Raw genomic sequence first — 24,216 nt, forward strand, 5'->3', positions numbered from 1 at the left:
CGTCATTAGCACTGCGTTTACAGCCGGTCCCAAGAAGATTGAAACTGGATTTTCTGCGCCTATTGGAGACAGTTACCATTCACTGGGTTCAAGAATTGTTCAAGTCAGATTAGCGCAAGTGAACATCGGATTTTTGCCACGCATTGTCATCACACTAAAGTATTGTAGCGTTTCTATTAATAAATTAATGTAAACTGCAACTGTTTTCACATCATTTTGCCCTAAATGCTATCTAACCCAGTTTGGCCCTGTGACGAGACTATATAGTTGAATGGCCTCCCGAAATAAAGTTGTATATCACTTATTCCAACTTTTCAGTATTGCAAAAAGAGAAAAATAAGAAAAAGAAAACTTGTTCCATGTAAGTGGTCCAATAAAAATGCTCGTATTGTTATAAAAATTACCATGATAATGAATTATACATTGTAAATGAGATTGATTCATGCACTCTTACATATTTATTCCAATGTAAGGATACTCTATGGCAATATCTTTCGATAGGTCGTGTGGCTCTGTGGCAGATTGCAAGTCAACTATGTGTGTGGCACAGATTCGATTCCTAATCCTGGCAAAATGTTAAACAAAGCTGCACTTTCCACTCTTTCCATGAACATTTCCTTGAATCTTAAAATACATCAGAATGAAAAAGAAGTCATTTTGTATTTTTTAATTCAAACAATTCTTTATTTGAGATCGGTAATTAAGAAGGTAGCTATGTTTGGAATGACAATTTCCTCTTTTTGTTTGATATATGATTAGAAATAGAAAGTAGGTGTTTTTCATAATAATCAGCAATTACTTATCCTTTAGTTATCATACATTTAATGAATTTCGCATTTAAATTACGTAGGTGAGCCGTGGCTGGCTCATGTTATGCTTTGCACTAAACCTTTGTTGCCATTCTGTGATTAGTCTCCTGCGGTTATCGCGATTATGCTGTTATCCTCTCTCTCTGCGAGTCGCAGCAGCAGCGTGTATCGATATTCGCACCCTTGTACTGTTTTTGGCCTCGCGCTTATAGTTTCCGGTGGTGCCGTGTGTGGGCAGTTGGTTGGTTGGCGTAGAGCAGCGAGGAAGTCTCCGTGGCGCGTGTCTGGCCGGGCCCGTAGGCTGCGTCCACGCGCGGTCGGAGTGTGAGTGGCTGTTCGTATTGCAACGAGGTCCGTGGTTCACCGCTCACGCACACGAAAGTTGAGTCTTTACTTAACCTACCAGCCCGACCCAACTGTTCACAATGTGTCGTTTGAATTTCGTTGTGGGCTGTTGGGACAATCCCGCGAGCAGCAACGTGAGGATTCAAGTTGGCGAAATTCTAGCCGCCCTCCTGTGGAGTTTAACTTAACATGATTATTTTGAACTCAAGTGCACCAGAGGAATCTTCTGCCTTGTGGCTGTTAACGTTCCTGTTACCTGCCCTGGCCGTTGACCTAAATTCAGGCAGTGTATTTTCCTTTTCGTGTTGTGGCTCTCCGGCACGGCGTGTTGCTTGAGAGCTGAATATGTAATTCGTTGTGGGCGCAGATACCTTCTGCGTTGTTCCGTTGAACTCCCTGATGTGTGCTGGTCGGGTAGAGCGGATGTTATCCTGTCCGTTTACTGTCTGTCGGTTGGGTTGCCGTAGGATTAAGAATTTGTTGAGCCGACTGCCTGTCTCACCTAAGCGAGCGTTAGTGTTTGAGTTCCAGGCCGACCCTTGGAAACTTCTGAGCACCGTTTGATGTGCTGCCTTTTCTTATTTGTCCTCACTGTTTGTTTATGTGTAGCTTCTGACCGATTTTATATTACAGTTGTTTTGCCCTTAAGGCGTGATATTGTTTAGGCTTTCAGCCTGATTGAAAGAAATTTTAGGATAAGGCCTTCTTTTTAAAATTCAAATTCCTGTTTTGAGCCTTACGTTATTGGCCTTCAGCCGATTTTAAGTTAAAGTTGTTCTGCCCTTAGTCCGAGAGATTTTTTGGGTCTTCATCCTAATTTAGAGAAATGTTTTAAGATAAGGCCTTTTAAATTTCAATTCCTGTTTTTGAGTCTTGAGAACTGGCCTTCAGCCAGTTTTAAATTAAAGTTGGTTTGCCCTTGAGGCGTGAGACTGAATGGCTCAATTAGCCGGGAATTAATTTCTAAAATTAATGTTTGGCTTGCTCTGTTTTTTATGTTTTCTTTACTCCTGTAATGTTTGTCAAAATGGTTCAAATGGCTCTGAGCACTATGGGACTCAACATCTTAGGTCATAAGTCCCCTAGAACTTAGAACTACTTAAACCTTACTAACCTAAGGACATCACACACACCCATGCCCGAGGCAGGATTCGAACCTGCGACCGTAGTAGTCCCGCGGTTCCGGACTGCAGCGCCAGAACCGCACGGCCACCGCAGCCGGCTAATGTTTGTCAAATGAATAAAGTAGTATGTTCGAGTGCAACTAACAGCCACTCATTTTCGCTCCTTTCCACTAATTAAACTATCTGTCCAGTCCTGCAGGTGTAGCAGGGGATTTCAGTAGGTATTCGTACAGAACGAAGAAACGTAATGAACCGAGACGAGACTCGAACCAGCGATTATCAGTCTCGAACGCTACTGAATTTCTTCTACCTTTATGTATTATAAACTTCACGGAATCGCTAGTACGACAGACACCTCTGTTTAAAAGTATACATCAGCCAAGTATCGAACCTAAAAGCAGTACTTCGCAAGCGAGAATTCCACCACACCGCCAAATGGGCTATCGAGATCAATCGACCTAGCTTTGGCATACTGAAGACGGTCGGGAAACTTCAAACTCGATTTTCTCATCATTATTTGAGAGTTGCTTCAAAATATTTTGAGAGATTAATATTTGAGTTATGAACTTCACGCACCATAAATACAAAAAAATTACAATAATCCGACTGCCGTGTAGTCCGCTTCCTACACTCAAAGCTTCCGGCATAGTAGACTACGGCGACGACCCGTAAAACTCCCCATAGGAAATGGCTTCATGTACCCACAGCATAAAGATTAAATCCTTATTTTTTCTGGTGAAGAACGAATCAACTTCTTTTATAATGATGAGAACTGTTGCAGTGGTGTTGGAAACCCAGGATGTGATTGGTGTACTCTTTTCTTTTTTAGATGAGAGTAAAGATGCCAAGAATGTAGCATATTCTGTCTGTTTCTCGCAAAATCTGCTCCTGCATTGCCACAAATAAATCCTACCCTCATGACGCTGTTCACGGTCTCTCTTAATATCTGTCTCTGTGAAAAACAGACGAACTATGCTTAGGCCATCTCTTTGATAGCTTCTGCTATAACGTATTTCCAATCAGAAGGCAACTTCACGTATATTTTCTTCTTGTTTCTTTCAATAAGAGCGCACTCTCTGTCGCAGGACAAAACTCTGTGTCCTGAGACAAGTAATTTTCGCTCAATCTTAGAAGAGTATATTGTGTGTGGACGTCCCTGTATATTGATAATGATTTCGAATAATTGAAACGGCGAAGTCATCGGTCCCATCGTTAATTTGTTGCCTTTGTCGCATTTGAAGACGACATATCTGTGTTTAGCCGATAACATTTGGGGTCTGAGGATTTTACATGTAATGTGTACTGAGTAGAATCATTGAAGAAATATAGCCACAATTGTCACCTTTTCATATTAAGTTAAACTCTTCGTTAACAGTATTGTGTTTTGCCGTTGTCGTATTGTTGTGTTAATGGATAATTGTAGCGCGTATATTTAAAATTTCATAAAAGTTAAATCGGTCCTCATCCAACAGATTGCTTTGAACCGTGATGTACTGGAATGGTTCTATTAGAGCTAGAATTCCATTGCCTCCTTCCAACCATCAAACTAACTTTGCAATGTTTAACGTTGGCCTCGATCGACTGCTACTGCTACATAAGATCTTTCACGTCAACAACGTCACAGATGAAAGAAATATTAAGCGACTCATAAACATCCTATAACTGAATTGGTATCTAGGTTGAGGCCTTTAGACTGTATTGTTACTCTTTACCACTGAGCCACTGGGCTACTAAATTGTAAAGGTCACAACAGAAACTATTTATCCTTTATATATGGAAAGCAGAGTGTAAGTGTCTGTATGTCTGGGAGTTCCTCCCAAACCCCTGGATCGATTTCAACCAAATTCGGCACAGAAACAGTAAGTCATATGGGTATCAGCTCAGTGTGCTTTACAGCTTCATAGCTTCTCTGGGAGCGGAGAAACGGGCAAAAACGTATTTTGTCCAGCCTCTGGCATTCAGCCTGCCTGAATGACACGGATGTTATGTGGTAACAATATTTGCCTACCACGTTGATTTGGCAGACCAAATCAATCTGACGGCTAGCAAGTCGTGGGCAAGAAATGGTTTTCCGGGCCCTGATACATTGATTGCCCTGGATAACAGGTGCGTTGTATTAGAATATTAACAGCCAGCTTTATCGAACTGCTTTGCCTGGCAGGGACAAATGAATTATTTTCAAGCCTCTGATGTATAATCTGCCTTGCATGGCAGGGGTGTTGTGGGGGTAGTATCGGCCTGCTTTCTTGAACTTTACTGCTGGGTCTACACGTGCTGAGAGCATTGTAGCCAACAAGTTGATAAGGACAGAGGTGGTACTGGACAGAGTGAGGGGAGAAGGGAGAGATGCACGAGGGAAGTAGAAAGTTTGGAAGGGTAGTGGCCAGAGAGAAAATGAAGTGGAAGATAGAGAGAGAGGGAGAGAGAGAGAGAGAGAGAGAGAGAGAGACAGAGGGAGAGAGAGAGAGAGAGAGAGAGAGAGAGAGAGAGAGAGAGAGTAGGAGAGAGGGGGGGGGAGATTGTTATAGTAAGAGGGAGGTTGGAGGAATATGTGGCTAGACAGAAGGGGAGTAGAAAACGGACAAATGGAGGGGATGGAGAGTGGATAGGACAGAGAGATAAAGGTGGGAGGATGAGTTAGATCTAGGGAGGAAGAGGTAGGTGCAGGAGGAGGAGGAAGTGTGTTCAATGTAGATGCGAAATATACAAGGTGGTCCATTGATAGTGACCGGGCCAAGTCATCTCATGAAATAACTATCAAACGAAAAAACTACAGAGAATGAAACTGGTCTAGCTTAAAGGGGGAAACCAGATGGCGCTATGGTTGGCCCTCTAGATGGCGCTGCCGTAGGCCAAACGGATATCAACGGCTTTTTTTAATTTAATAGGAACCCCCATTTTTTATTACATATTCGTGTAGTACATGAAGAAATATGAATGTTCTAGTTGGACCACTTTTTTAGCTTTGTGATAGATGGCGCTGTAATAGTCACAAACGTATAACTACGTCGTATCACGTAACATTCCGCCAGTGCGGACGGTATTTGCTTCGTGATACATTACCTGTGTTACAATGGACCGTTTACCAATTGCGGAAAAGGTCGATATCGTGTTGATGTATGGCTACTGTGATCAAAATGCCCAACGGGCTTGTGCTATGTATGCTGCTCGATACCCTGGACGACATCATCCAAGTGTCCGGACCGTTCGCCGGATAGTTACGTTATTTAAGGAAACAGGAAGTGTTCAGCCACATGTGAAACGTCAACCACGACCTGCAACAAATGATGATGCCCAAGTAGGTTTTAGCTGCTGTCGCGGCTAATCCGCACATCAGTAGCAGACAAATTGCGCGAGGATCGGGAACTCAAAAACGTCGGTGTTGAGAATGCTACATCAATATCGATGGCACCCGTACCACACTTCTATGCAGCAGGAATTGCATGGCGACGTCTTTGAACGTCATGTATAATTCTGCCACTGGGCACAAGAGAAATTACGGGACGATGATTTTTTTGCACGCGTTCTATTTAGCGACGAAGCGTCATTCACCAACAGCGGTAACGTAAACCTGCATAATATGCACTATTGGGCAACGGAAAATCCACGATGGCGGCGACAAGTGGAACATCAGCGACCTTGGCGGCTTAATGTATGGTGCGGCATTATGGGAGGAAGGAAAATTGGCCCCCATTTTACCGATGGCAATCTAAATGGTGCAATGTATGCTGATTTCCTACGTAATGTTCTACCAATGTTACTACAAGATGTTTCACTGCATGACAGAATGGCGATGTACTTCCGACATGATGGATGCCCGGAACATAACTCGCGTGCGTTTGAAGCGGTATTGAATAGCATATTTCATGACAGGTGGACTGGCCGTCGAAGCGCCATACCATTGCCCTCACGTTCACCGGATATGACGTCCCAGGATTTCTTTCTGTGGGGAAAGTTGAAGGATATTTGCTATCGTTATTCACCGACACCACCTGACAACATGCGCCAGCGCTCTGTCAATGCATGTGCGAACATTATGGAAGGCGAACTACTCGCTGTTGAGAGGAATATCGTTACACGTTTTGCCAAATGCACTGAGGTTGACGGACATAATTTTGAGCATTTATTGCATTATTGTGTTATTTACAGGTAATCACGCTGTAACAGCATGCGTTCTCAGAAATGATAAGTTCACAAAGGTACATGTATCACATTGGAACAATGGAAATAAAATGTTCAAACGTACATACGTTCTGTATTTTAATTTAAAAAACTTACCTGTTACCAAATGTTGGTCTAAAATTGTGAGCCATGTGTTTGTTACTATTACAGTTCCAGCTATCACGATGTGAAAAAGTGGTCCAACTAAAACACTCATATTTCTTTACGTACTACACGAATATGTAATAAAAAATGGGGGTTCCTATTTTTAAAAAAACGCAGTTGATATACGTTTCACCTACGGCAGCGCCATCTAGCGGTCCAACCATAGCGCCATCTGATTTCCCTCTTCATGCTAGACAAGTTTCGTTCTTCGTAGTTTTTCCGTTGATTTCGTGAGATAATTGACCCGGTAACGATTAATTGACCACCCTGTATATGCGGGCAAAGCCATGCGGAAAAGGCTAATTGTAAATAAATTACAAATGAAGTTAAAAATACGTATTTCTTAGGGGAATGTTCCAATAGATATAAAAGCTACAATGTTTACTTGCTCTGCACTAGGTCTAAGGTGTACTTGCTTAGTATACCGTTTCGAGGAATGTCGTTAGTTTCAAATATAGAAAGTTGTCGCCAACGCACTGGATCCACCTTGCAAGCTTAAATTTGTTCTATCAACTGGCCAGTTGAATCTGTGACCTCAGCGAGGTATTATTAAACCCAAATGTAGCGAGAGTCTAATCAATGTCTTTTGTTGATGTAGCCATCAGTTGGACGATAGAGACTGGTGTGACTGAGTTCTCCATGCTAGTTTACCTGCGCATTGTATTTTCATATCTGTATAAGTGTTGCGCATTACGTGCATTTGAGCCTCCTTACAGCAAGCGAGTTTTGATCCCCCACTGCAGTTTCCGTCACCCAACCCTAGTTGCCTCTATTCTGAAATGAACAATTTTTTGATAACCTCTGAATGTTCCCTATCAATCTATCCCAAATTCTACTATAGCATTCAGATCTCTATTATTATTTATTCTGGAGGAGAATCCATATATCTTGCACACACTCTCCATCTCCCACCGCATGTTGTAGGCTTTATTTTCTCTATTTTCTCTAGAAATCATTCTCCTTAAAACTTCAAGTACTAATTTTCGGTAGCTGCCCTTTCCACAGAAACAGAAAAATTCATTGATAGGTGAACGATTCAATTATATTCTCGGTGTTAATATAGTTCTCGCTCATTATTCATGGTCATTATTAAGCTATTTAGTCTACTTTGGTTCCTATTACGATAACAGTCGGTGCCATAAATGCAAACAAATGTCAGTCTGAAATACCTTCATATTACGAACCGTTTTATTATGGCTTCTTGTAATGTAATTAAGAACTATGTTAATGTTGGACATGTTCCTCATTTTGATAGTAGGTTTTCTTTTTCCAGGTATGTGTCATTCATCGGAGAGACATTCCATATCACACATCCATCCATTCAGGTGAGCTATATACCATTTCTTAGGAAAGAATACCGCCATTGAAAACACATACAGGCTATACAATTGAGGCTGAAGGAAACGTACTGAAAATTGGAATGAAGATTATTCCATGAATCATAAAATATTACCGAACTTATGTTACGCTGAAAAGAGTTATATGGTAATAAAATCATAGGCTTCCATGTAGTAGATTATTGAATCCTTTCATTTTCGTGTTTTGGGAATGCAGAAACTCAGTGATAAGTAGCCTCTCAGGAGGCAATCTAGAACATCAGAGAAGTCAAGTATTTTTAAGACATGCATATACTGTACTCCACTATAATCAAGAAAGTTATTAAGAACGTGAAAAATGGCAGGTACTTCATTTTGATGTTTTTAACAGTGGAAAGACTTTGTCTGGTCTAAATTTTATGCTTAAACGAGCTTAAGTTTTAATCTAGAAAAGAGTTACTGTTTCTGTTATCACTCCACTAGTAATATAGTATTTTCACACGTCAGTAGAGATTCCCTTTAGTGAATTTACAGTTTACATTGTGGTTTTGAAGCAAATAAGCGTCGATCGGCAGTGCAGGGCTAATGCTTTACTCTGTTCGGTAACAATACCTTTTTCGATATGATTTTTGGAAACATCAGCATAGAAAAAAAACTGCAACCAGCTACACCTTGTAATGAATAACTTATTCCACCATGACTAGTTTCGGAAGTTCGTCCACCATGAGATGGTAGCAATGATTTCTCTTATGTATAACATAATTTTGTGTTTACGAAAAGCTTTACGTGATGCATTATGACTGAGGGCCATCTTCATGGGCATGTGACATGCTAAACCAATGCTAAATTTTTTTCTTAAGACGAAAATTTCAATTTTTGTACAAGAAATTGCTGTCATCTGAGGATGGGATTACGCAGGAAACTAATTATGGTGAAATAAATTAATCATTCAAATAGTGTGGGTAGTTGCAGTTTTCTCTGTCACTAATGTATGGTCTTTCTTTCTCCATCTCTTAAGTCTGTAATTTAATAATACAGATTCCTACCGTCTACGATACCTGAAGAACACCAAAGTCAATTTATATTCGTGTTCTGAACCGTTTACACCTCTTAGTGGTGCAGATACGAAATGGTTGTCGTAAAATATGTTCTGAATAAAAAGCGTAAGATTAAACAGCTATGTCCGTTTTGCAATTGCAATACTTGTCTGCCAATAAGTTTTAGAATATTATCTAATACGTTGTCGTGTTCATAATAGCGAAAAATGACCAATCAATTGAGAATGTGGTCGTCTAGACGACCTAATGCTAAGTTGAATAATGAGTATTGTAATGATGACACGTCACTCGTTTCAGCAGCATGCGGAGGAGACAGACGAACAGATATGGCGGGATAATGATATATTTACATCTACCTGATACGTATATCCATACGGTGCAAAAAATTGAGAGCATAGCGGTGGGCACCTCCCATTGCACGACGGATTTGGTTATCTTATCATTACATTCCTGTATGGAGGACGGGAATAATGACTGCAGAAATCCCGCTGTCTGCGCTGCGAACAGTATTATCTTCGCGATTCCTGTGGCGATTTTATATCGGTTGTAGACTTTGCAACGTCTGCCCGTACAAGCATACGTTTTGTATCCTCTGTTAGTCCTGTTTGGCATGTAAAACACACACACGAAAATTATTGTAGGATGAGTCGCAGAGTGTATTATAAACAAACTCATTTGTAGACTGATCGTATGTTTCCAGTAGCCTACCATTGAACCGATGTTTGTCAACTGCTTTACCTACGAATGAGCCTATGTGACCTGTGAATGGACTCTCTTTTGCCAACACAGCACAGAGTAAGGCGTGATGGAGGAATCGGGAAGTAAACATCCCCATCCACGAAACGCGATAAATGATAGGCCGAGTTAAGAATGAAGGATAGAAAATAAAATAATAAAACAAGAAATAGAAAAAAGTTAGACATTCAGGTTGTAGATACGTGGTCTTTGAAGACAGGATCTTGTAAATATTTGGTCAAGATTGAGTTCGATATGGGTTACTACTACACCATTAAAACAATATCCAGGATGTAATTCTGCCTCCACCGGTAGTTAAAGAGGATACTTCCCCGATTTTTTTCCTTACACAAACATCTATTTGCATTTTGTAGAAGAATACGTGACATGTGAGGATATTACTGTTCGGTGAAATACAGTTTTCCAATTTCAACATTATGTAGAGAATTCGTCAAAGTACAGCGGTGACCATGGGTGGAGAAGTCCCCATGACGTACACAGTAGAACATATTGAATAGTTTTAGTAAACACGAGTTGATGGTAACCTGGGATCAAATTGCACGGTTAGATGTTAGATTGTTACAAGAAGAGAGAGGGAACGTAAACTAATAGATTAGATTAAGGGATGGAGTGGGAGGCGTAATAACATCTTTAACAAAAAGAGAACGCACTTGGTCTAGACAGGTAGTCGCGAGAAATGCTGAATGATGGACCAATGATGTCCGCTGGTGCATTCCAAATCACGGTAAGAGACAATGATGACCACTTGATTAACAAGTAGTTTATCATATTTTTTTGGAACAACCTGAAAGCGAATACCTGAGGACGGCAGAGCAAGACGAAAGCTCGAGCATCCTCTATCCAACGGAGGATATGAAAAGGTAGATCACTAAGGTGATGATATCACCACTTACGAGAAGGGCTACGTGAGTTAACACTTCAAAGCCTTTACATACAAGAAAGTGGTAGCAGATTCGATAATCGGAGTGAAATCTGCTTTTAGTTTAATTATTTTTCACATTTCTTGTCTATCGATTTTATGTGATTCAGCTGAAAAATACTTACAGTCAAATTAAGAACTTGCAATGCTGGTGGTGTTAATTTTCTTCAGACATTTTCCGTGATTTTAGATTCTAGAGTTAAAGAACGTACGTGCGAATAAATGCACAAAATAGAGGGCCCCACGAATGCTTCGAATATGAACAAAGAGCGTGATAAAACTGCTTACATGGCTATCCACGCACAGTAGCAATATGATTTTCTCACAAACCGTACAGAAATAGCCAATTAATGAACAGTAGCTGAAAGGACCTCTCTACTTGCGTCATCGTTTCAACTTAGAAGTATTCCATGTAACAAGCAGTCATACCGAAACTGAAGAAAGGCAGTACCCGGTGCCAGAACTATATCTATGGGGACTGGACACAATGTAGCTTCAAAGAGAATGATGTAACTTATGTAATATTTTAACTTGATTCACGATTTTAGCGATCTTTGTCAACGCCTGTAGAGTATTCCAGGGGCAATATTATGCGGTCAATTCAAACTACGGCTGTCTTGTAATTCGACTTGCGGGTTGACTAAAATCACAAAAAAACTGCAATCCACCTCCATCTTAACGCTGTTCCCTGACTGGCAAAGAAAAGAGAAGTTACTTGTATTAAGCTATGAGAAAATAATTAATATTTCAAAATTTATTATACTCAGTTGTTAACTGTCAAAGATCCTTTCACTAAAGAGTTGTAGTTCAGACCATAAATGTTACTTGAGAACTCGATGTCCGAAGAAAGAATAAAAGTTAATATTATAATGTGTAATACATTTATGTTCCTATCCGAAAAGGCGATTAACTGGAACCTATTTCAGCGATAAATAGAGCCTGCAAACCCACTACATTTTGAAAGAACACTTCACATAATAAATTAGCATCAAAGGTTTTCATTTACGCCAATAAGCCAGGTAGGGCAACTGGATGTATTAGCATTTATTTGTGCTTAGAAAAACAGGGAATCCCAGATGACGGTTGACATTAGAAAATGCGCTAATTCAAAGAGTATCGAAGTAAAACTTGATATATGTGCCTGAAATGACATGAGGTTTTACTGAAACGAAAAATAAGTGCAAAAACCGGCCAACAGACGACGCTGGACAGTAACATCTAATTGAAGCCACATGAGAATCGTGTATACGAGGAACGATCAATAAATAATCCTGCACATTTTTTCTGAGAGCAGGTTGGTTTTATTAGGGATTAGAATTCCAATACACCCCATTATTCCCAATTCTTTTGGTTCCCAAACCCTATTTTTCAGCATAATCTGCGTTCATTGCGACGGCCTTCACCATCTTACTGACAGTGCCTGTGTGGTCGCATGGTAACACTCCACTTGTCGACGTCGGTGCCAATGTCTTACTGCATCAGTAACCTCCCCGTCATCCACGTACTGCTTCCTGCGGAGTACATCCTTCATCAGGCCAAATAGGTGTAAGTTCAGAAGGGGCGAGATCCGGTCTGTAGAATGAATGAGGAAGAACACTCGAATGAAATTTGTATGAGCTCTTCACGTGCGAGCTGATTTGTGTGAACCCTGGCATTGTGATGGAGAAGGAGAAGTCTGTTTCCATTTTTGTGGCAACGAACACGTTGAAGTAATTTCTTGAATTTCATCGATGCACCATGAGGGAGAACATCAGTCAGGGTGACTGTACCGGCTGAGGCTGCCTTTTGAACTTCTTCTTCGGAGGAGAGGTGATGTAGCGCCACTCCATGGACTGCCGTTTTGTTTCCGGTTCGAAGTGACTAGCCCATGTATCATCGCCTGTGTGGATATCCGACAAAAATTGTCCCGATCAGCTCCATAGCGTAAGTAGCTCCCCAAAAATTTCCCCTCGTCGATCTTTATGGTCTTGCGTTATGCGAAGCTGCGAGGAACCCGCAACACCTTTAAGTACCCCAACTGGTGGAGGAGTGTGTCAGCATTACCAACAGGCAACTTCAGTTGAGCAGGAAGGTGTTTCATTGTGGACCTTCTGTCACTTCGAATGAGAGTGTCCGCACGTTCCAGCATTGTAGGACTCGTAGCTGTGTGCGTGTGGTCGGTATGTGGGGATAATAGACATGTTGGGGGACCTTGTTGCGATGGTGATAGGCGCCTCGGCCAACGGCTTACGGAGATTTTGTTCACACGTAGGTCTCCGTAGAAATTCTGCAGGCACCTATGAATATCTGCGATGCCCTGGTGTTACACCAAAGGAACTGAATGACAGCTCTCTGCTTGCAACACCTCCGTTAAAGACGCCATTTTGGAGGCTACGTATACTGCCACCATATATCGGAACTTGATGGAACTACATGGGCTGAAGCGGGGCTATTCCAATATGTCTCACAACAAATTCTTCATTTATGCAACTGAAACAAGTCAAGAAAAAAATCTGTTGCATTAGTTACTGAACGCCCCTAGTAAGATTAACTCGAGGGGAAGGGGGGTGAGGTGCGTGGAAACCCCATTGCGTGACGAAAAGTCATGGTGTCTTTTGGGTTTACCACATTAGTCGTGGTCGGATCCTTTTTCTTAGAGGGAACTGGGAGAGGTGCTGCTTTTCAAATTGTCAGCCGGACGGGTGCGAGGAACGCCGATACGTTAGAGAATTGCATCACCCCTTGCCAGGTTGATGAACGCCTGCTGGAAGGTACGACTTTTATGCACGACGGCGCTCTAAGCCAAATGCTAACGTGTAAAAGATCTCTTGCGCACATCATTGTGTGAGGATCGCGAGCTGAACCGCCACTTCCGTCGACCTTTGTCTCCCAGATTCCCAGAACACTGAATCTGTTTGATTATTGGCTGTGAATCGGAAGTCAAACCTCACCTTTCCTAAAAACCAATTTTTATGCTATTTATGGCTTTTGTAACATATAAGGGCCAATCACCCCATGTCGTCTTAAGCATGTGTGTCAATTTTTAACCTATCTACATACACTCCTGGAAATGGAAAAAAGAACACATTGACACCGGTGTGTCAGACCCACCATACTTGCTCCGGACACTGCGAGAGGGCTGTACAAGCAATGATCACACGCACGGCACACCGGACACACCAGGAACCGCGGTGTTGGCCGTCGAATGGCGCTAGCTGCGCAGCATTTGTGCACCGCCGCCGTGGCATACGGAGCTCCATCGCAGTCTTTAACACTGGTAGCATGCCGCGACAGCGTGCACGTGAACCGTATGTGCAGTTGACGGACTTTGAGCGAGGGCGTATAGTGGGCATGCGGGAGGCCGGGTGGACGTACCGCCGAATTGCTCAACACGTGGGGCGTGAGGTCTCCACAGTACATCGATGTTGTCGCCAGTGGTCGGCGGAAGGTGCACGTGCCCGTCGACCTGGGACCGGACCGCAGCGACGCACGGGTGCACGCCAAGACCGTAGGATCCTACGCAGTGCCGTAGGGGACCGCACCGCCACTTCCCAGCAAATTAGGGACACTGTTGCTCCTGGGGTATCGGCGAGGACCATTCGCAACCGTCTCCATGAAGCTGGCTACGGTCCCGCACACCGTTAGGCCGTCTTCCGCTCACGCCCCAACATCGTGCAGCCCGCCTCCAGTGGTGTCGCGACAGGCGTGAATGGAGGGACGAATGGAGACATGTCGTCTTCAGCGATGAGAGTCGCTTCTTCCTTGGTGCCAATGATGGTCGTATGCGTGATTGGCGCCGTGCAGGTGAGCGCCACAATCAGGACTGCATACGACCGAGGCACACAGGGCCAACACCCGGCATCATGGTGTGGGGAGCGATCTCCTACACTGGCCGTACACCACTGGTGATCGTCGAGGGGACACTGAATAGTGCACGGTACATCCAAACCGTCATCGAACCCATCGTTCTACCATTCCTAGACCGGCAAGGGAACTTGCTGTTCCAACAGGACAATGCACGTCCGCATGTATCCCGTGCCACTCAACGTGCTCTAGAAGGTGTAAGTCAACTACCCTGGCCAGCAAGATCTCCGGATCTGTCCCCCATTGAGCATGTTTGGGACTGGATGAAGCGTCGTCTCACGCGGTCTGCACGTCCAGCACGAACGCTGGTCCAACTGGGGCGCCAGGTGGAAATGGCATGGCAAGCCGTTCTTACAGGACTACATCCAGCATCTCTACGATCGTCTCCATGGGAGAATAGCAGCCTGCATTGCTGCGAAAGGTGGATATACACTGTACTAGTGCCGACATTGTGCATGCTCTGTTGCCTGTGTCTATGTGCCTGTGGTTCTGTCAGTGTGATCATGTGATGTATCTGACCCCAGGAATGTGTCAATAAAGTTTCCCCTTCTTGGGACAATGAATTCACGGTGTTCTTATTTCAATTTCCAGGAGTGCATATTATTCTGTGTAGTTTTGAATTTTAAAATGTTAGCGGGTTTTCGGTCACCCTCTACCTGACACATTATAAAGTGGTCCAGTGGAACCGTCATTAAACTAATCTGGGTTCAAATAAAGACGCATAATTGCTGTTGTCATTACATTAAACGCAAAAAAGTGTTGCGTAGCTTAAAAAAGTACGCTTGGAACACTTTCACAGACTTTACAGGCCCTCAAGGAAAGCACAGGCGTTGGCTTTTGAGGTCGCGAACGGTAGACAGCGGCCCGAGGCCATGCGGTCTCTGCGCGGCAAGTCCCGCCTAAGCCGGCGTCGATTAAAGCTGCTTACGAAGTAGGCACCAAGTTGAGGCAGCTCCGATGAGCCCTCCTCCCCTGCCACGTAGCGGTGGTGGTGGTGGTGGTGGTGGTGGTGGTGATGGTGATGGTGGTGGGCGCGTTTGCTTTGTGGGTGGGCCTACAGCTGACCTTGGGCGTGACTCCGAGCCGTGTAATTAACGCGACGCCCCGACCGAGAAAAATCTGTGACCACGCTTAATTACTGCACGTCTCATCTACAAAACGTCCGTGTAATACCGTCTTAACACGGACTGGTGAGTGATACAAAACTGCCTCTCCCTTTAATAAATGAGCAGTTCGCAAGACATGGATTAGTCTCCGATTTTTGCGGTGTAGTTCCCTGTCTCCCTTAATCTCGCCCTCCTGTTCGCCCTATAGCCTGCTTTTTTTAAATTTATCCTTTACTTCATCCATTTCCTCGTTTTCGAACCTACCGTGTTTTACGGACTATAAGACGCACTTTTCAATTCGAAAACTTGCCTCCAAAATTCAGGTGCGTCTCTTACTCGAAATTAATATAAAAATGTTCAGTGTTTGATTTAAAATTCCCCCTAATCTTAAAAATGGCAATATATTTTATGCAGGGGGAAACCTGTCTCCATGTGGCAACATTGATTGAACTTCCAGCAGCAGTTCACCGATGCGATGAACATGAGGTGCGGGAAATCTCAAGCTTGCTAACAGTGGCTCGATAAATAAACCATTTAAAGTCTATAAGAGAGAAGAATGGAAGAAATGGATGATGGATGAAATCGAACCTAAATTCTCGGCGAATGGAGGTTCAAAACGACTTTCAACCGAAGAAGTGTTGTCAGTGGACAAAACGGTCGTGGTCTAGAGTGAGAGAAGACATTACTGTTAAATATTTCAAGAAGTGCAGTATAAGTAACGCTCTCGATGACAGCAAGGACCATGTTATACATAAGAGAACAACGATGACGACGAAGAGGAAGAAAGTTCAGACGACGATTTTCAGACATTTTAACCGTCTAATCGATTTTATAAACAAAGACTGGTAAAAATATTTTTTAAAAAAAAAAGAAAGGTGCATAAGTATTAAGGGGCGTCTTATAGTCCTTAGCGTCTTATAGTCCGTCAAATACGGTAATTTAGCATCTCTTTCTTTCCTTGTTCCTGAGCTCTGCCTCTCATTTATGTCTAAGTTATCACTTTCTGCATCGTGTTCTGTTGAATTCATCCTGGTGTGCTGTAAGCGTTATGCAACTTCCATCATATTCAAATAAATAAAATATACAGTGCTATAACGTTGCTACACGGAATTTAAGGGGCTTAAGTAACAATAAATTAGACATGCAAGTGAATAACTGCCACGCAGGTACACATAGCACGGCTGGATACTTTAGCGTTTCACTTTTGCATGCAGAAGCAAAAATATTTTTTTTCGTTACGGCGTCGTTTGGCTTAACTGATAGTTCCAGCTCAATAGTGAAAGCGATAAGTTTTCTGCTCAGCGAAAGCAATACCAGATGTCTCTCTTCCTGAAAGGGGCCACGACTTTATCAACAGAATCGCGACCAAACTGTTCAAAAAAATACAGGCAAAGATTTGATGTCTACATCGGACAGACGTTTATGTGTGGAAATTAAATTTACTTTCACAAATTAGATGAAAAACGAAATAATCTATGACTTTCACACTCTTTGTTGCGTTGTACATGTTCATCCTAAAATTAAAATAATATGAAATAGTAGACACACCAGTTTCATGGGTTTTATCTCACCAGTGTGTCAGATAATAAAGTCTCTTAATTCAGAGACGATCATATGGCCATAAGCACTTAGAATATGAAGAAACTGAGGTATGATAAACCGCTTAGTTCTACTGTGCGTCCTCCGTCTCTTATATTCAGAAATGATGGTCTTCTAGCATCGGCAGAAGATGTACGATTTTCCCTTCTAGTACACGATACAAATATAAGAATCGGCAAAAATACTACTGTTCGTACTGAAAAGGCAGGTTATGCTGTATTACAAAACGACAGACTACTCTTGACACAAAATTTTCCTTCTGCCTTCGACAGTTCGGCAATAACTATGTAACAAAGAAGTATAAGAGCTAAAATGTTAATATTTAAGCACACAGGTAGAGGACAGCCTTACGTAAACGTCCCACATGATAAAATTAATGAAACACGTTAACGTTACTACACTTGCAGTACCACAGTCACACGTTTAGCTGCCGGCCGGAGTGGCCGTGCGGTTCTAGGCGCTACAGTCTGGAACCGAGCGACCGCTACGGTCGCAGGTTCGAATCCTGCCTCGGGCATGGATGCGTGTGATGTCCTTAGGTTAGTTAGGTTTAATTAGTTCTAAGTTCTAGGCGACTGATGACCTCAGAAGTTAAGTCGCATAGTGCTGAGAGCCATTTGAACCATTTTTGAACACGTTAAGCTGGTTTAAAAATGAAGAAAGTAATTTATTCTGCCTATTTCAATTCACTCTGTGTCCGGGGTTCATTTTATGAGAGAACTGAACTTACTAGAAAAATGTTGTCGGAACACAGATGGGTGTTTCGATAATTGTATGTATTAGTTCTTGATCGTCATACAGAGACCTCTTGAAAACACTTCGTGTTTTGACAATTATTTCACGAGTCATGTATTCGTTTATATCCTTCAATTCTATGAATATTGCTCTTTTCAAGAAATAATGCATTAATAGTAAACAACTGCTGACTAAAGGGTGTCAGTCATCAACTTTTAACTTCGGAGTAACGCCTTAGTTTTAGTGTCTTTGTTCTACTGGATTTATCGTGAAACATGTAAAGTTCTTTTACCTACATATTCTGTATTGATGTTGTCATTTTTGAAACAGATTTTAACAATCTGTTGAGCCGTTATGGCAGTTACACTAATCAATAATATTCTTTCTAAGGTCTGAAGATGTGTCGTGTGTAGCTGAAACTAGTAATCAAAATACAAAAAAAGAATTAAGATCTTGATTTCGAGGATTCTCTATCCTTCATAAAAATAATTTAAAAAATTATGTTCCATGTCAGTTTGCACAGTTACGTCGAGATAGTTAATCCAAGTCATTGTGTCAAGCAGTACACTACTAATGCCAGCCGGTGTGGCCGAGCGGTTCTAGGCGCTTCAGTCCGGAACCATGTGACTGCTACGGTCGCAGGTTCGAATCCTGCCTCGGGCATGGATGTGTGTGATGTCCTTAGATTAGTAAAGTTTTTCTAAGATCTAGGGGACTGATGACCTCAGATGTTAAGTCCCATAGTGCTCAGAGCCATTTGAACCACTTTGAACACTACTAATGACATATTCGAACATTACGGGATTGATTTTCATATTAATCTGCATTAACTTAAATTTTTCTTCATTTAAAGATACATCAACTAGAGATTTTATCTAAGTCATTTTGTACCCTCCTATAGTCACTCAACTTCGATACCCTGCCGTACACGACAGAGTCATCAGCTAACAGCCGCAAATCAATGACAGATCATTTATGTAGACATAAAATAATAGCATTGCTTTCACGCTTCCCTGGGGACACTGTTGACTATATCTTCGTCTCTGATGAGTAGTCGCCTTCGATGGCAACGTTGTGTTCTCGATTGCTTAAAAGGTCGTCGTGCCACTCACATATCTGGGAAATGGACCGTATGCTAGGACTTTCGTCAACAGTCTGGACGACACAGTGGCAGTCACTTTCAGGAAATCTAGGAGTATTCAGCTTGCCTGCTGTCCTTCATCCATGTTTCGCAGGATGTTGTTGTTGTTGTGGTCTTCAGTCCTGAGACTGGTTTGATGCAGCTCTCCATGCTACTCTATCCTGTGCAAGCTTCTTCTTCTTGCAGTATCTACTGCAACCTACATCCTTCTGAATCTGCTTAGTGTATTCATCTCTTGGTCTCCCTCTACGATTTTTACCCTCCACACTGCCCTCCAATGCTAAATTTGTGATCCCTTGATGCCTCAAAACATGTCCTACCAACCGATCCCTTCTTCTAGTCAAGTTGTGCCACAAACTTCTCTTCTCCCCAATCCTATTCAATACCTCCTCATTAGTTACGTGATCTACCCACCTTATCTTCAGCATTCTTCTGTAGCACCACATTTCGAAAGCTTCTATTCTCTTCTTGTCCAAACTAGTTATCGTCCATGTTTCACTTCCATACATGGCTACACTCCATACAAATACTTTCAGAAACGACTTCCTGACACTTAAATCTATACTCGATGTTAACAAATTCCTCTTCTTGAGAAACGCTTTCCTTGCCATTGCCAGTCTACATTTTATATCCTCTCTACTTCGACCATCATCGGTTATTTTACTCCCTAAATAGCAAAACTCCTTTACTACTTTAAGTGTCTCATTTCCTAATCTAATTCCCTCAGCATCACCCGACTTAATTTGACTACATTCCATTATCCTCGTTTTGCTTTTGTTGATGTTCATCTTATATCCTCCTTTCAAGACACTATCCATTCCGTTCAACTGCTCTTCGCAGGATATCAGAAAGAAAAGGACAAGCGGTGTTTCGCACGAGCGATGCTTCCTAGATCCTTGGTTCTTTCGTGAACAGAAGTTTTCCAGACTCGTGGAAATCTATTATATTACAACTGAGAATTTGTCCAAGAATACAGCAGAGAGCCGATATTTTCACCTGGTGCATGCGTGACGTCTTCGGAGACGGCGTATTTTGTGTCCGAGTGCTCGTATAACGGCAACAGACAGGTGGACACACAATATAGCTAATGTCGAGCTCATGACCCGTGTAAAAGTTCTTTTGTCGGGTATACTGTCTTGCGTCAGCAATTCCGGATGTTCACGTAAATGCACTGCCCTAAATGCAGTGCGTTTGTTAGCTACCACTGAGAAACAAGAAACGCGCAATTCACATTTGTCTGTCAGACCTTAATGCCACAGTGGAGGTAATTCGCGTGAGTGCTTTCGTGTCGCACCTTGCGCCTCTGGGCTGGCCTTGCAGACACTGTAGGCTGCGGCCCCCGCTGACACAGCGCAGTTTCGAGGCGGCGGCGGACAGCTATTGCGGCGCCGGTTCGCGCTCAGCAGACAAGTATGGCGGAGTTGGTCGCTCTTGGAGCGCCGAGTGGCCCAAAACTGCCAATAACTCGGCTGAATAATGAGCCGGCGGCAGCGCGGAGCCGAGCCGAGCCGCGCCGAGCCGCGCCGCGGGCCCGTATCGGAATCACATTAGCTAATGCGCGCTTCCTTCGCCATTCATATTGCTCTGCCGCTGCCGGGTTCCACAGCACGCACACGCGCGCGAGTCGGCGACAGTCCATTATTTTTAAAAATTGTTACATCCAGTGTTTTCCTTGCGAAAGCTTTTTTTTTCAGTCACAGTACAGCGGCACTGTGTAGCCTCTTTAATAACGCGAAACTGTGTGTGGAACAGACGTTCGAATATGAAAGGTTAGCTATCGCGCAAGTTTCCTTTAATATACCGTGACATTCCACAACGTAATAACGGCGCAGCTCGTGCAACTGGCACACTTAATTACACGGAGATCGGATGATGAAATAACGGTACTTTATTGCATTTATCTGGGAACTGCAAGAACGGAGCTGAAAATTCATTAGCGTTGCAGTCCGGAACGAACGTCCAGTCAACCATCGGCTTGGTTGATGCTGTTGTTAGGTAGTGGTTTCATACCGAATAAATTCTATTTTACTGAAGTTGTGACTTCGCGCTCACCGAAACGTCACATCGTAACAGAAGAGAAAAAGAGTAACTGCTGTTGATGATGCTGCTGCTGATATGATGATTTAGGTCAAGGATTCTGAATAAATCATCCTTTGCATCTTCCTAGATGAGTTCGGTTTAAGGCTGACTTCACGGAACCAGGAAAAACCTGATGCAACGTGTGTTTATTCATACGCAACCAAAGTCGGTTCAAATGGTTCAAATGGCTCTGAGCACTATGGGACTTAACATCTTAGGTCATCAGTACCCTAGAATTTAGAATTACTTAAACCTAACTAATCTAAGGACATAACACAAATCCATTCCCGAGGCAGGATTCGAACCTGCGACCGTAGCAGTCCCGCGGTTCCGGACTGAAGCGCCTAGAACTGCACGGCCACCGCGGCCGGCCAACCAAAGTAGGTCGAGCGTCAATTTAAAGCAAAGTTCCTTGGTGAAAAGCACATAATTACGTACGGATATCAGAGAGTCGACACACGCAAAGACCATTGCGCAGCAAAAGTGGCACATAGACACAAGAGAGTACATATACTTGGTTTGGTTGGTTGGTTGATTTGGGGAAAAGGGACCAAACAGAAAGGTCAACGGTCCCTTCGGTTTAGGGAAGGATGGGGAAGGAAGTCGGCCGTGCCCTTTCAAAGGAACAATCCCATCTTTTTGGCAAGCAGTACAACGCCGCAAAGTCCTGTCTCTCCTCCTTGTCAGTGTTTTCTACAAACATCTTTCCTAGCTGATTCCGTGTAGGACCTCACTTCTTGTGTTATCAAACTACTTACTATTTAAAATCCGTAGAAGGCACATCACGTACGCTTCGATTCTCACGTTTTCCAATTTACTCACTACCACAAAATGCTCTGCTCAAGACGCACATACCTAAAAAGTTCTATTCTCATATACAGTGTTTGATATTAGCAGAAATCTTTGGGCCAGGAATGACCTCTTCACCTGTTTCTGTGTACGTCCGTCGCGTATTATTTCGCTTCCATGGTAGTAGAATTCTTCGTATGCTTCGTACCATCAGTTTTGAAGTTTTACCACTAATGAAATGTTTCCTTGTCATCAGTGATTTTACAGGGTGACGATTATTGAACAATATGAAAGAAATGCAAATTACTTACAATCTACGGCGTGCACAAACTTTATTCAACTTTAAACGTCACGACAGGTATTCGGATTTAGGTTATGATATGTTCGACAAGCCTGCCGTCATTGGTGATGATGTGGCGCAGACGAATAGCGAAATTCTGCATGACCCGCTGAAGTGTCGCAACATCGATGCTGTTGATGACCTCCTGAATGGCTGTTTACAGCTCAGCAGTTGTTGTGGGGCTATTGCTGTACAACTTTTCTTTAAATATAGCCCCACAAAAAGGAGTCGCATGTGTTCAGATCCGGAGAATATGGCAGCCAATCGAGACCCATGCCAGTGGCCTCTGGATACCCTAAAGACAGAATGAGGCCCCCAGAATGCTCCTCCCGGACATCAAACATTCTGCTGCTTCGATTAGATCAAGCTCCGTCTTGCATGAACGAGATCTTGTCAAAATCAGGGTCACTTTGGATAAAAGGGATGAAATCATCTTCCAAAACCTTCATGCAGCGTTCGGCAGTCACCGTGCCATCGAGGAATATCGCACCGATTATTCTGTGACTGGACATTTCGCACCACACAGTGACCCCTTGAGGGTCAAGAGACTTCTCGATCGCGAAATGCGTATTTTCAGCCCCCCCCCCCAATTCACCAATTTTGCTTATTGACGAACTCATCCAAATGAACGTCCGCCGCTCGTGGTCTCGCGGTAGCGTTCTCGCTTCCCGAGCACGGGGTCCCGGGTTCGATTCCCGGCGGGGTCAGGGATTTTCACCTGCCTCGAGATGACTGGGTGTTTGTGTTGTCCTCATCCTTTCATCATCATCCAGGAAAGTGGCGAAATTGGACTGAGCAAAGATTGGGTAATTGTACGGGCGCTGATAACCATGCAGTTGAGCGCCCCACAAACCAAACATCATCATCATCTCATCCAAATGAAAGTGGGCTTCCTCGCTGAACCAAACCATACAACGCATACTAATTCCCATCATGCTCCCAGGCCAACCGTGCAGTTTGAACGTCCTAACGCAAACCATTCAGAAGTTATGATGATCTTATTTCATATAGTTCAATAGTAATGTTACACTGTATCTTTCTTCAATTTATTCTGCGTCCATATTATATGGCAGCTAAACCATTCTGTTCAGCAGGTAATGCTTCTCCTATTCTAGGAGGATACCAATAAAATAACGGATATCCTATCACCCCGAATTTTAGCCCACCTCCTGAGTCTTTCTTTTATTTCCGTCACCCCTTCTTCGACGTACAGATTAAGCGATAGGGCAGAAATCCTGCATCTCTGTGTTACACCCTCCATTACCCATGCTCTTTAGTCTTATTGTTTTATTCTTGTTGTTACACTTTGGAACTAGTGCACATTGTATAGTACCCGTATTTCCTTATAAATAGTTTAGTGCAGTGTTTGTGTTGTAACATCACAAGAACTGTTCTTTCAGCCATGCATGTCCGTAGGAACATGGTATCAAAATGTATAACAGCCTAATACAGACACGGCACCACAGCATTTTATGCCATGGCAAGGCAATATGACGAGAGAAAACTGTGTGGTAATTACAGGAATATAGTGCGAGTGCCTGGAAATGTAGAAACACAAAGACTAATGGAGATTTGGGCCAGTCCTGGACGCGTGCTCGGCTAACCAAAGTGGTTAAGGCAACAACTCGCGACGAGCGGGAAATCCGGATTCCAAGTCCATCTGGCCCATATTTGCGTTTCTCCTGAAACGAAGTTCTACAGTTGATGCTGAACCATACCAGCAGTTTGCGAGTTTATTGTTTCCTTATAAATGACAACTTCGCATTTATTAACTTGTCTTTTTTATTGCTTACGTCCCATACCACGTACATTGTCAAACGCTATTTCGAGCCCAACAAAAGGCGTGAATGAGTAATTATTTTTGAAACCTTAGAATAGCCTTTCTAATTGCCTTACTTCTCCATTTACCAAGTATGATGATATTGCCGCTC

At 42.9% G+C, this 24,216-nt stretch overlaps 1 protein-coding gene across 1 annotated transcript in view; it reads right to left on the minus strand.

The window, feature by feature from the left end:
• Positions 1-15,298: 15,298 nt before the first annotated feature.
• Positions 15,299-24,216, minus strand: part of LOC126176240 (alpha-2C adrenergic receptor-like) — a 43,255-nt gene continuing 34,337 nt past the window's right edge. Inside the window, exon 2 of the mRNA XM_049923385.1 lies at positions 15,299-15,536. Within this exon, the coding sequence (XP_049779342.1) occupies positions 15,299-15,536 (238 nt within the window). The remainder of the gene's footprint in view (positions 15,537-24,216) is intronic.

This window comes from Schistocerca cancellata, chromosome 3, assembly GCF_023864275.1.
Source record: "Schistocerca cancellata isolate TAMUIC-IGC-003103 chromosome 3, iqSchCanc2.1, whole genome shotgun sequence".
Taxonomy (NCBI): Eukaryota; Metazoa; Arthropoda; class Insecta; order Orthoptera; family Acrididae; genus Schistocerca; species Schistocerca cancellata.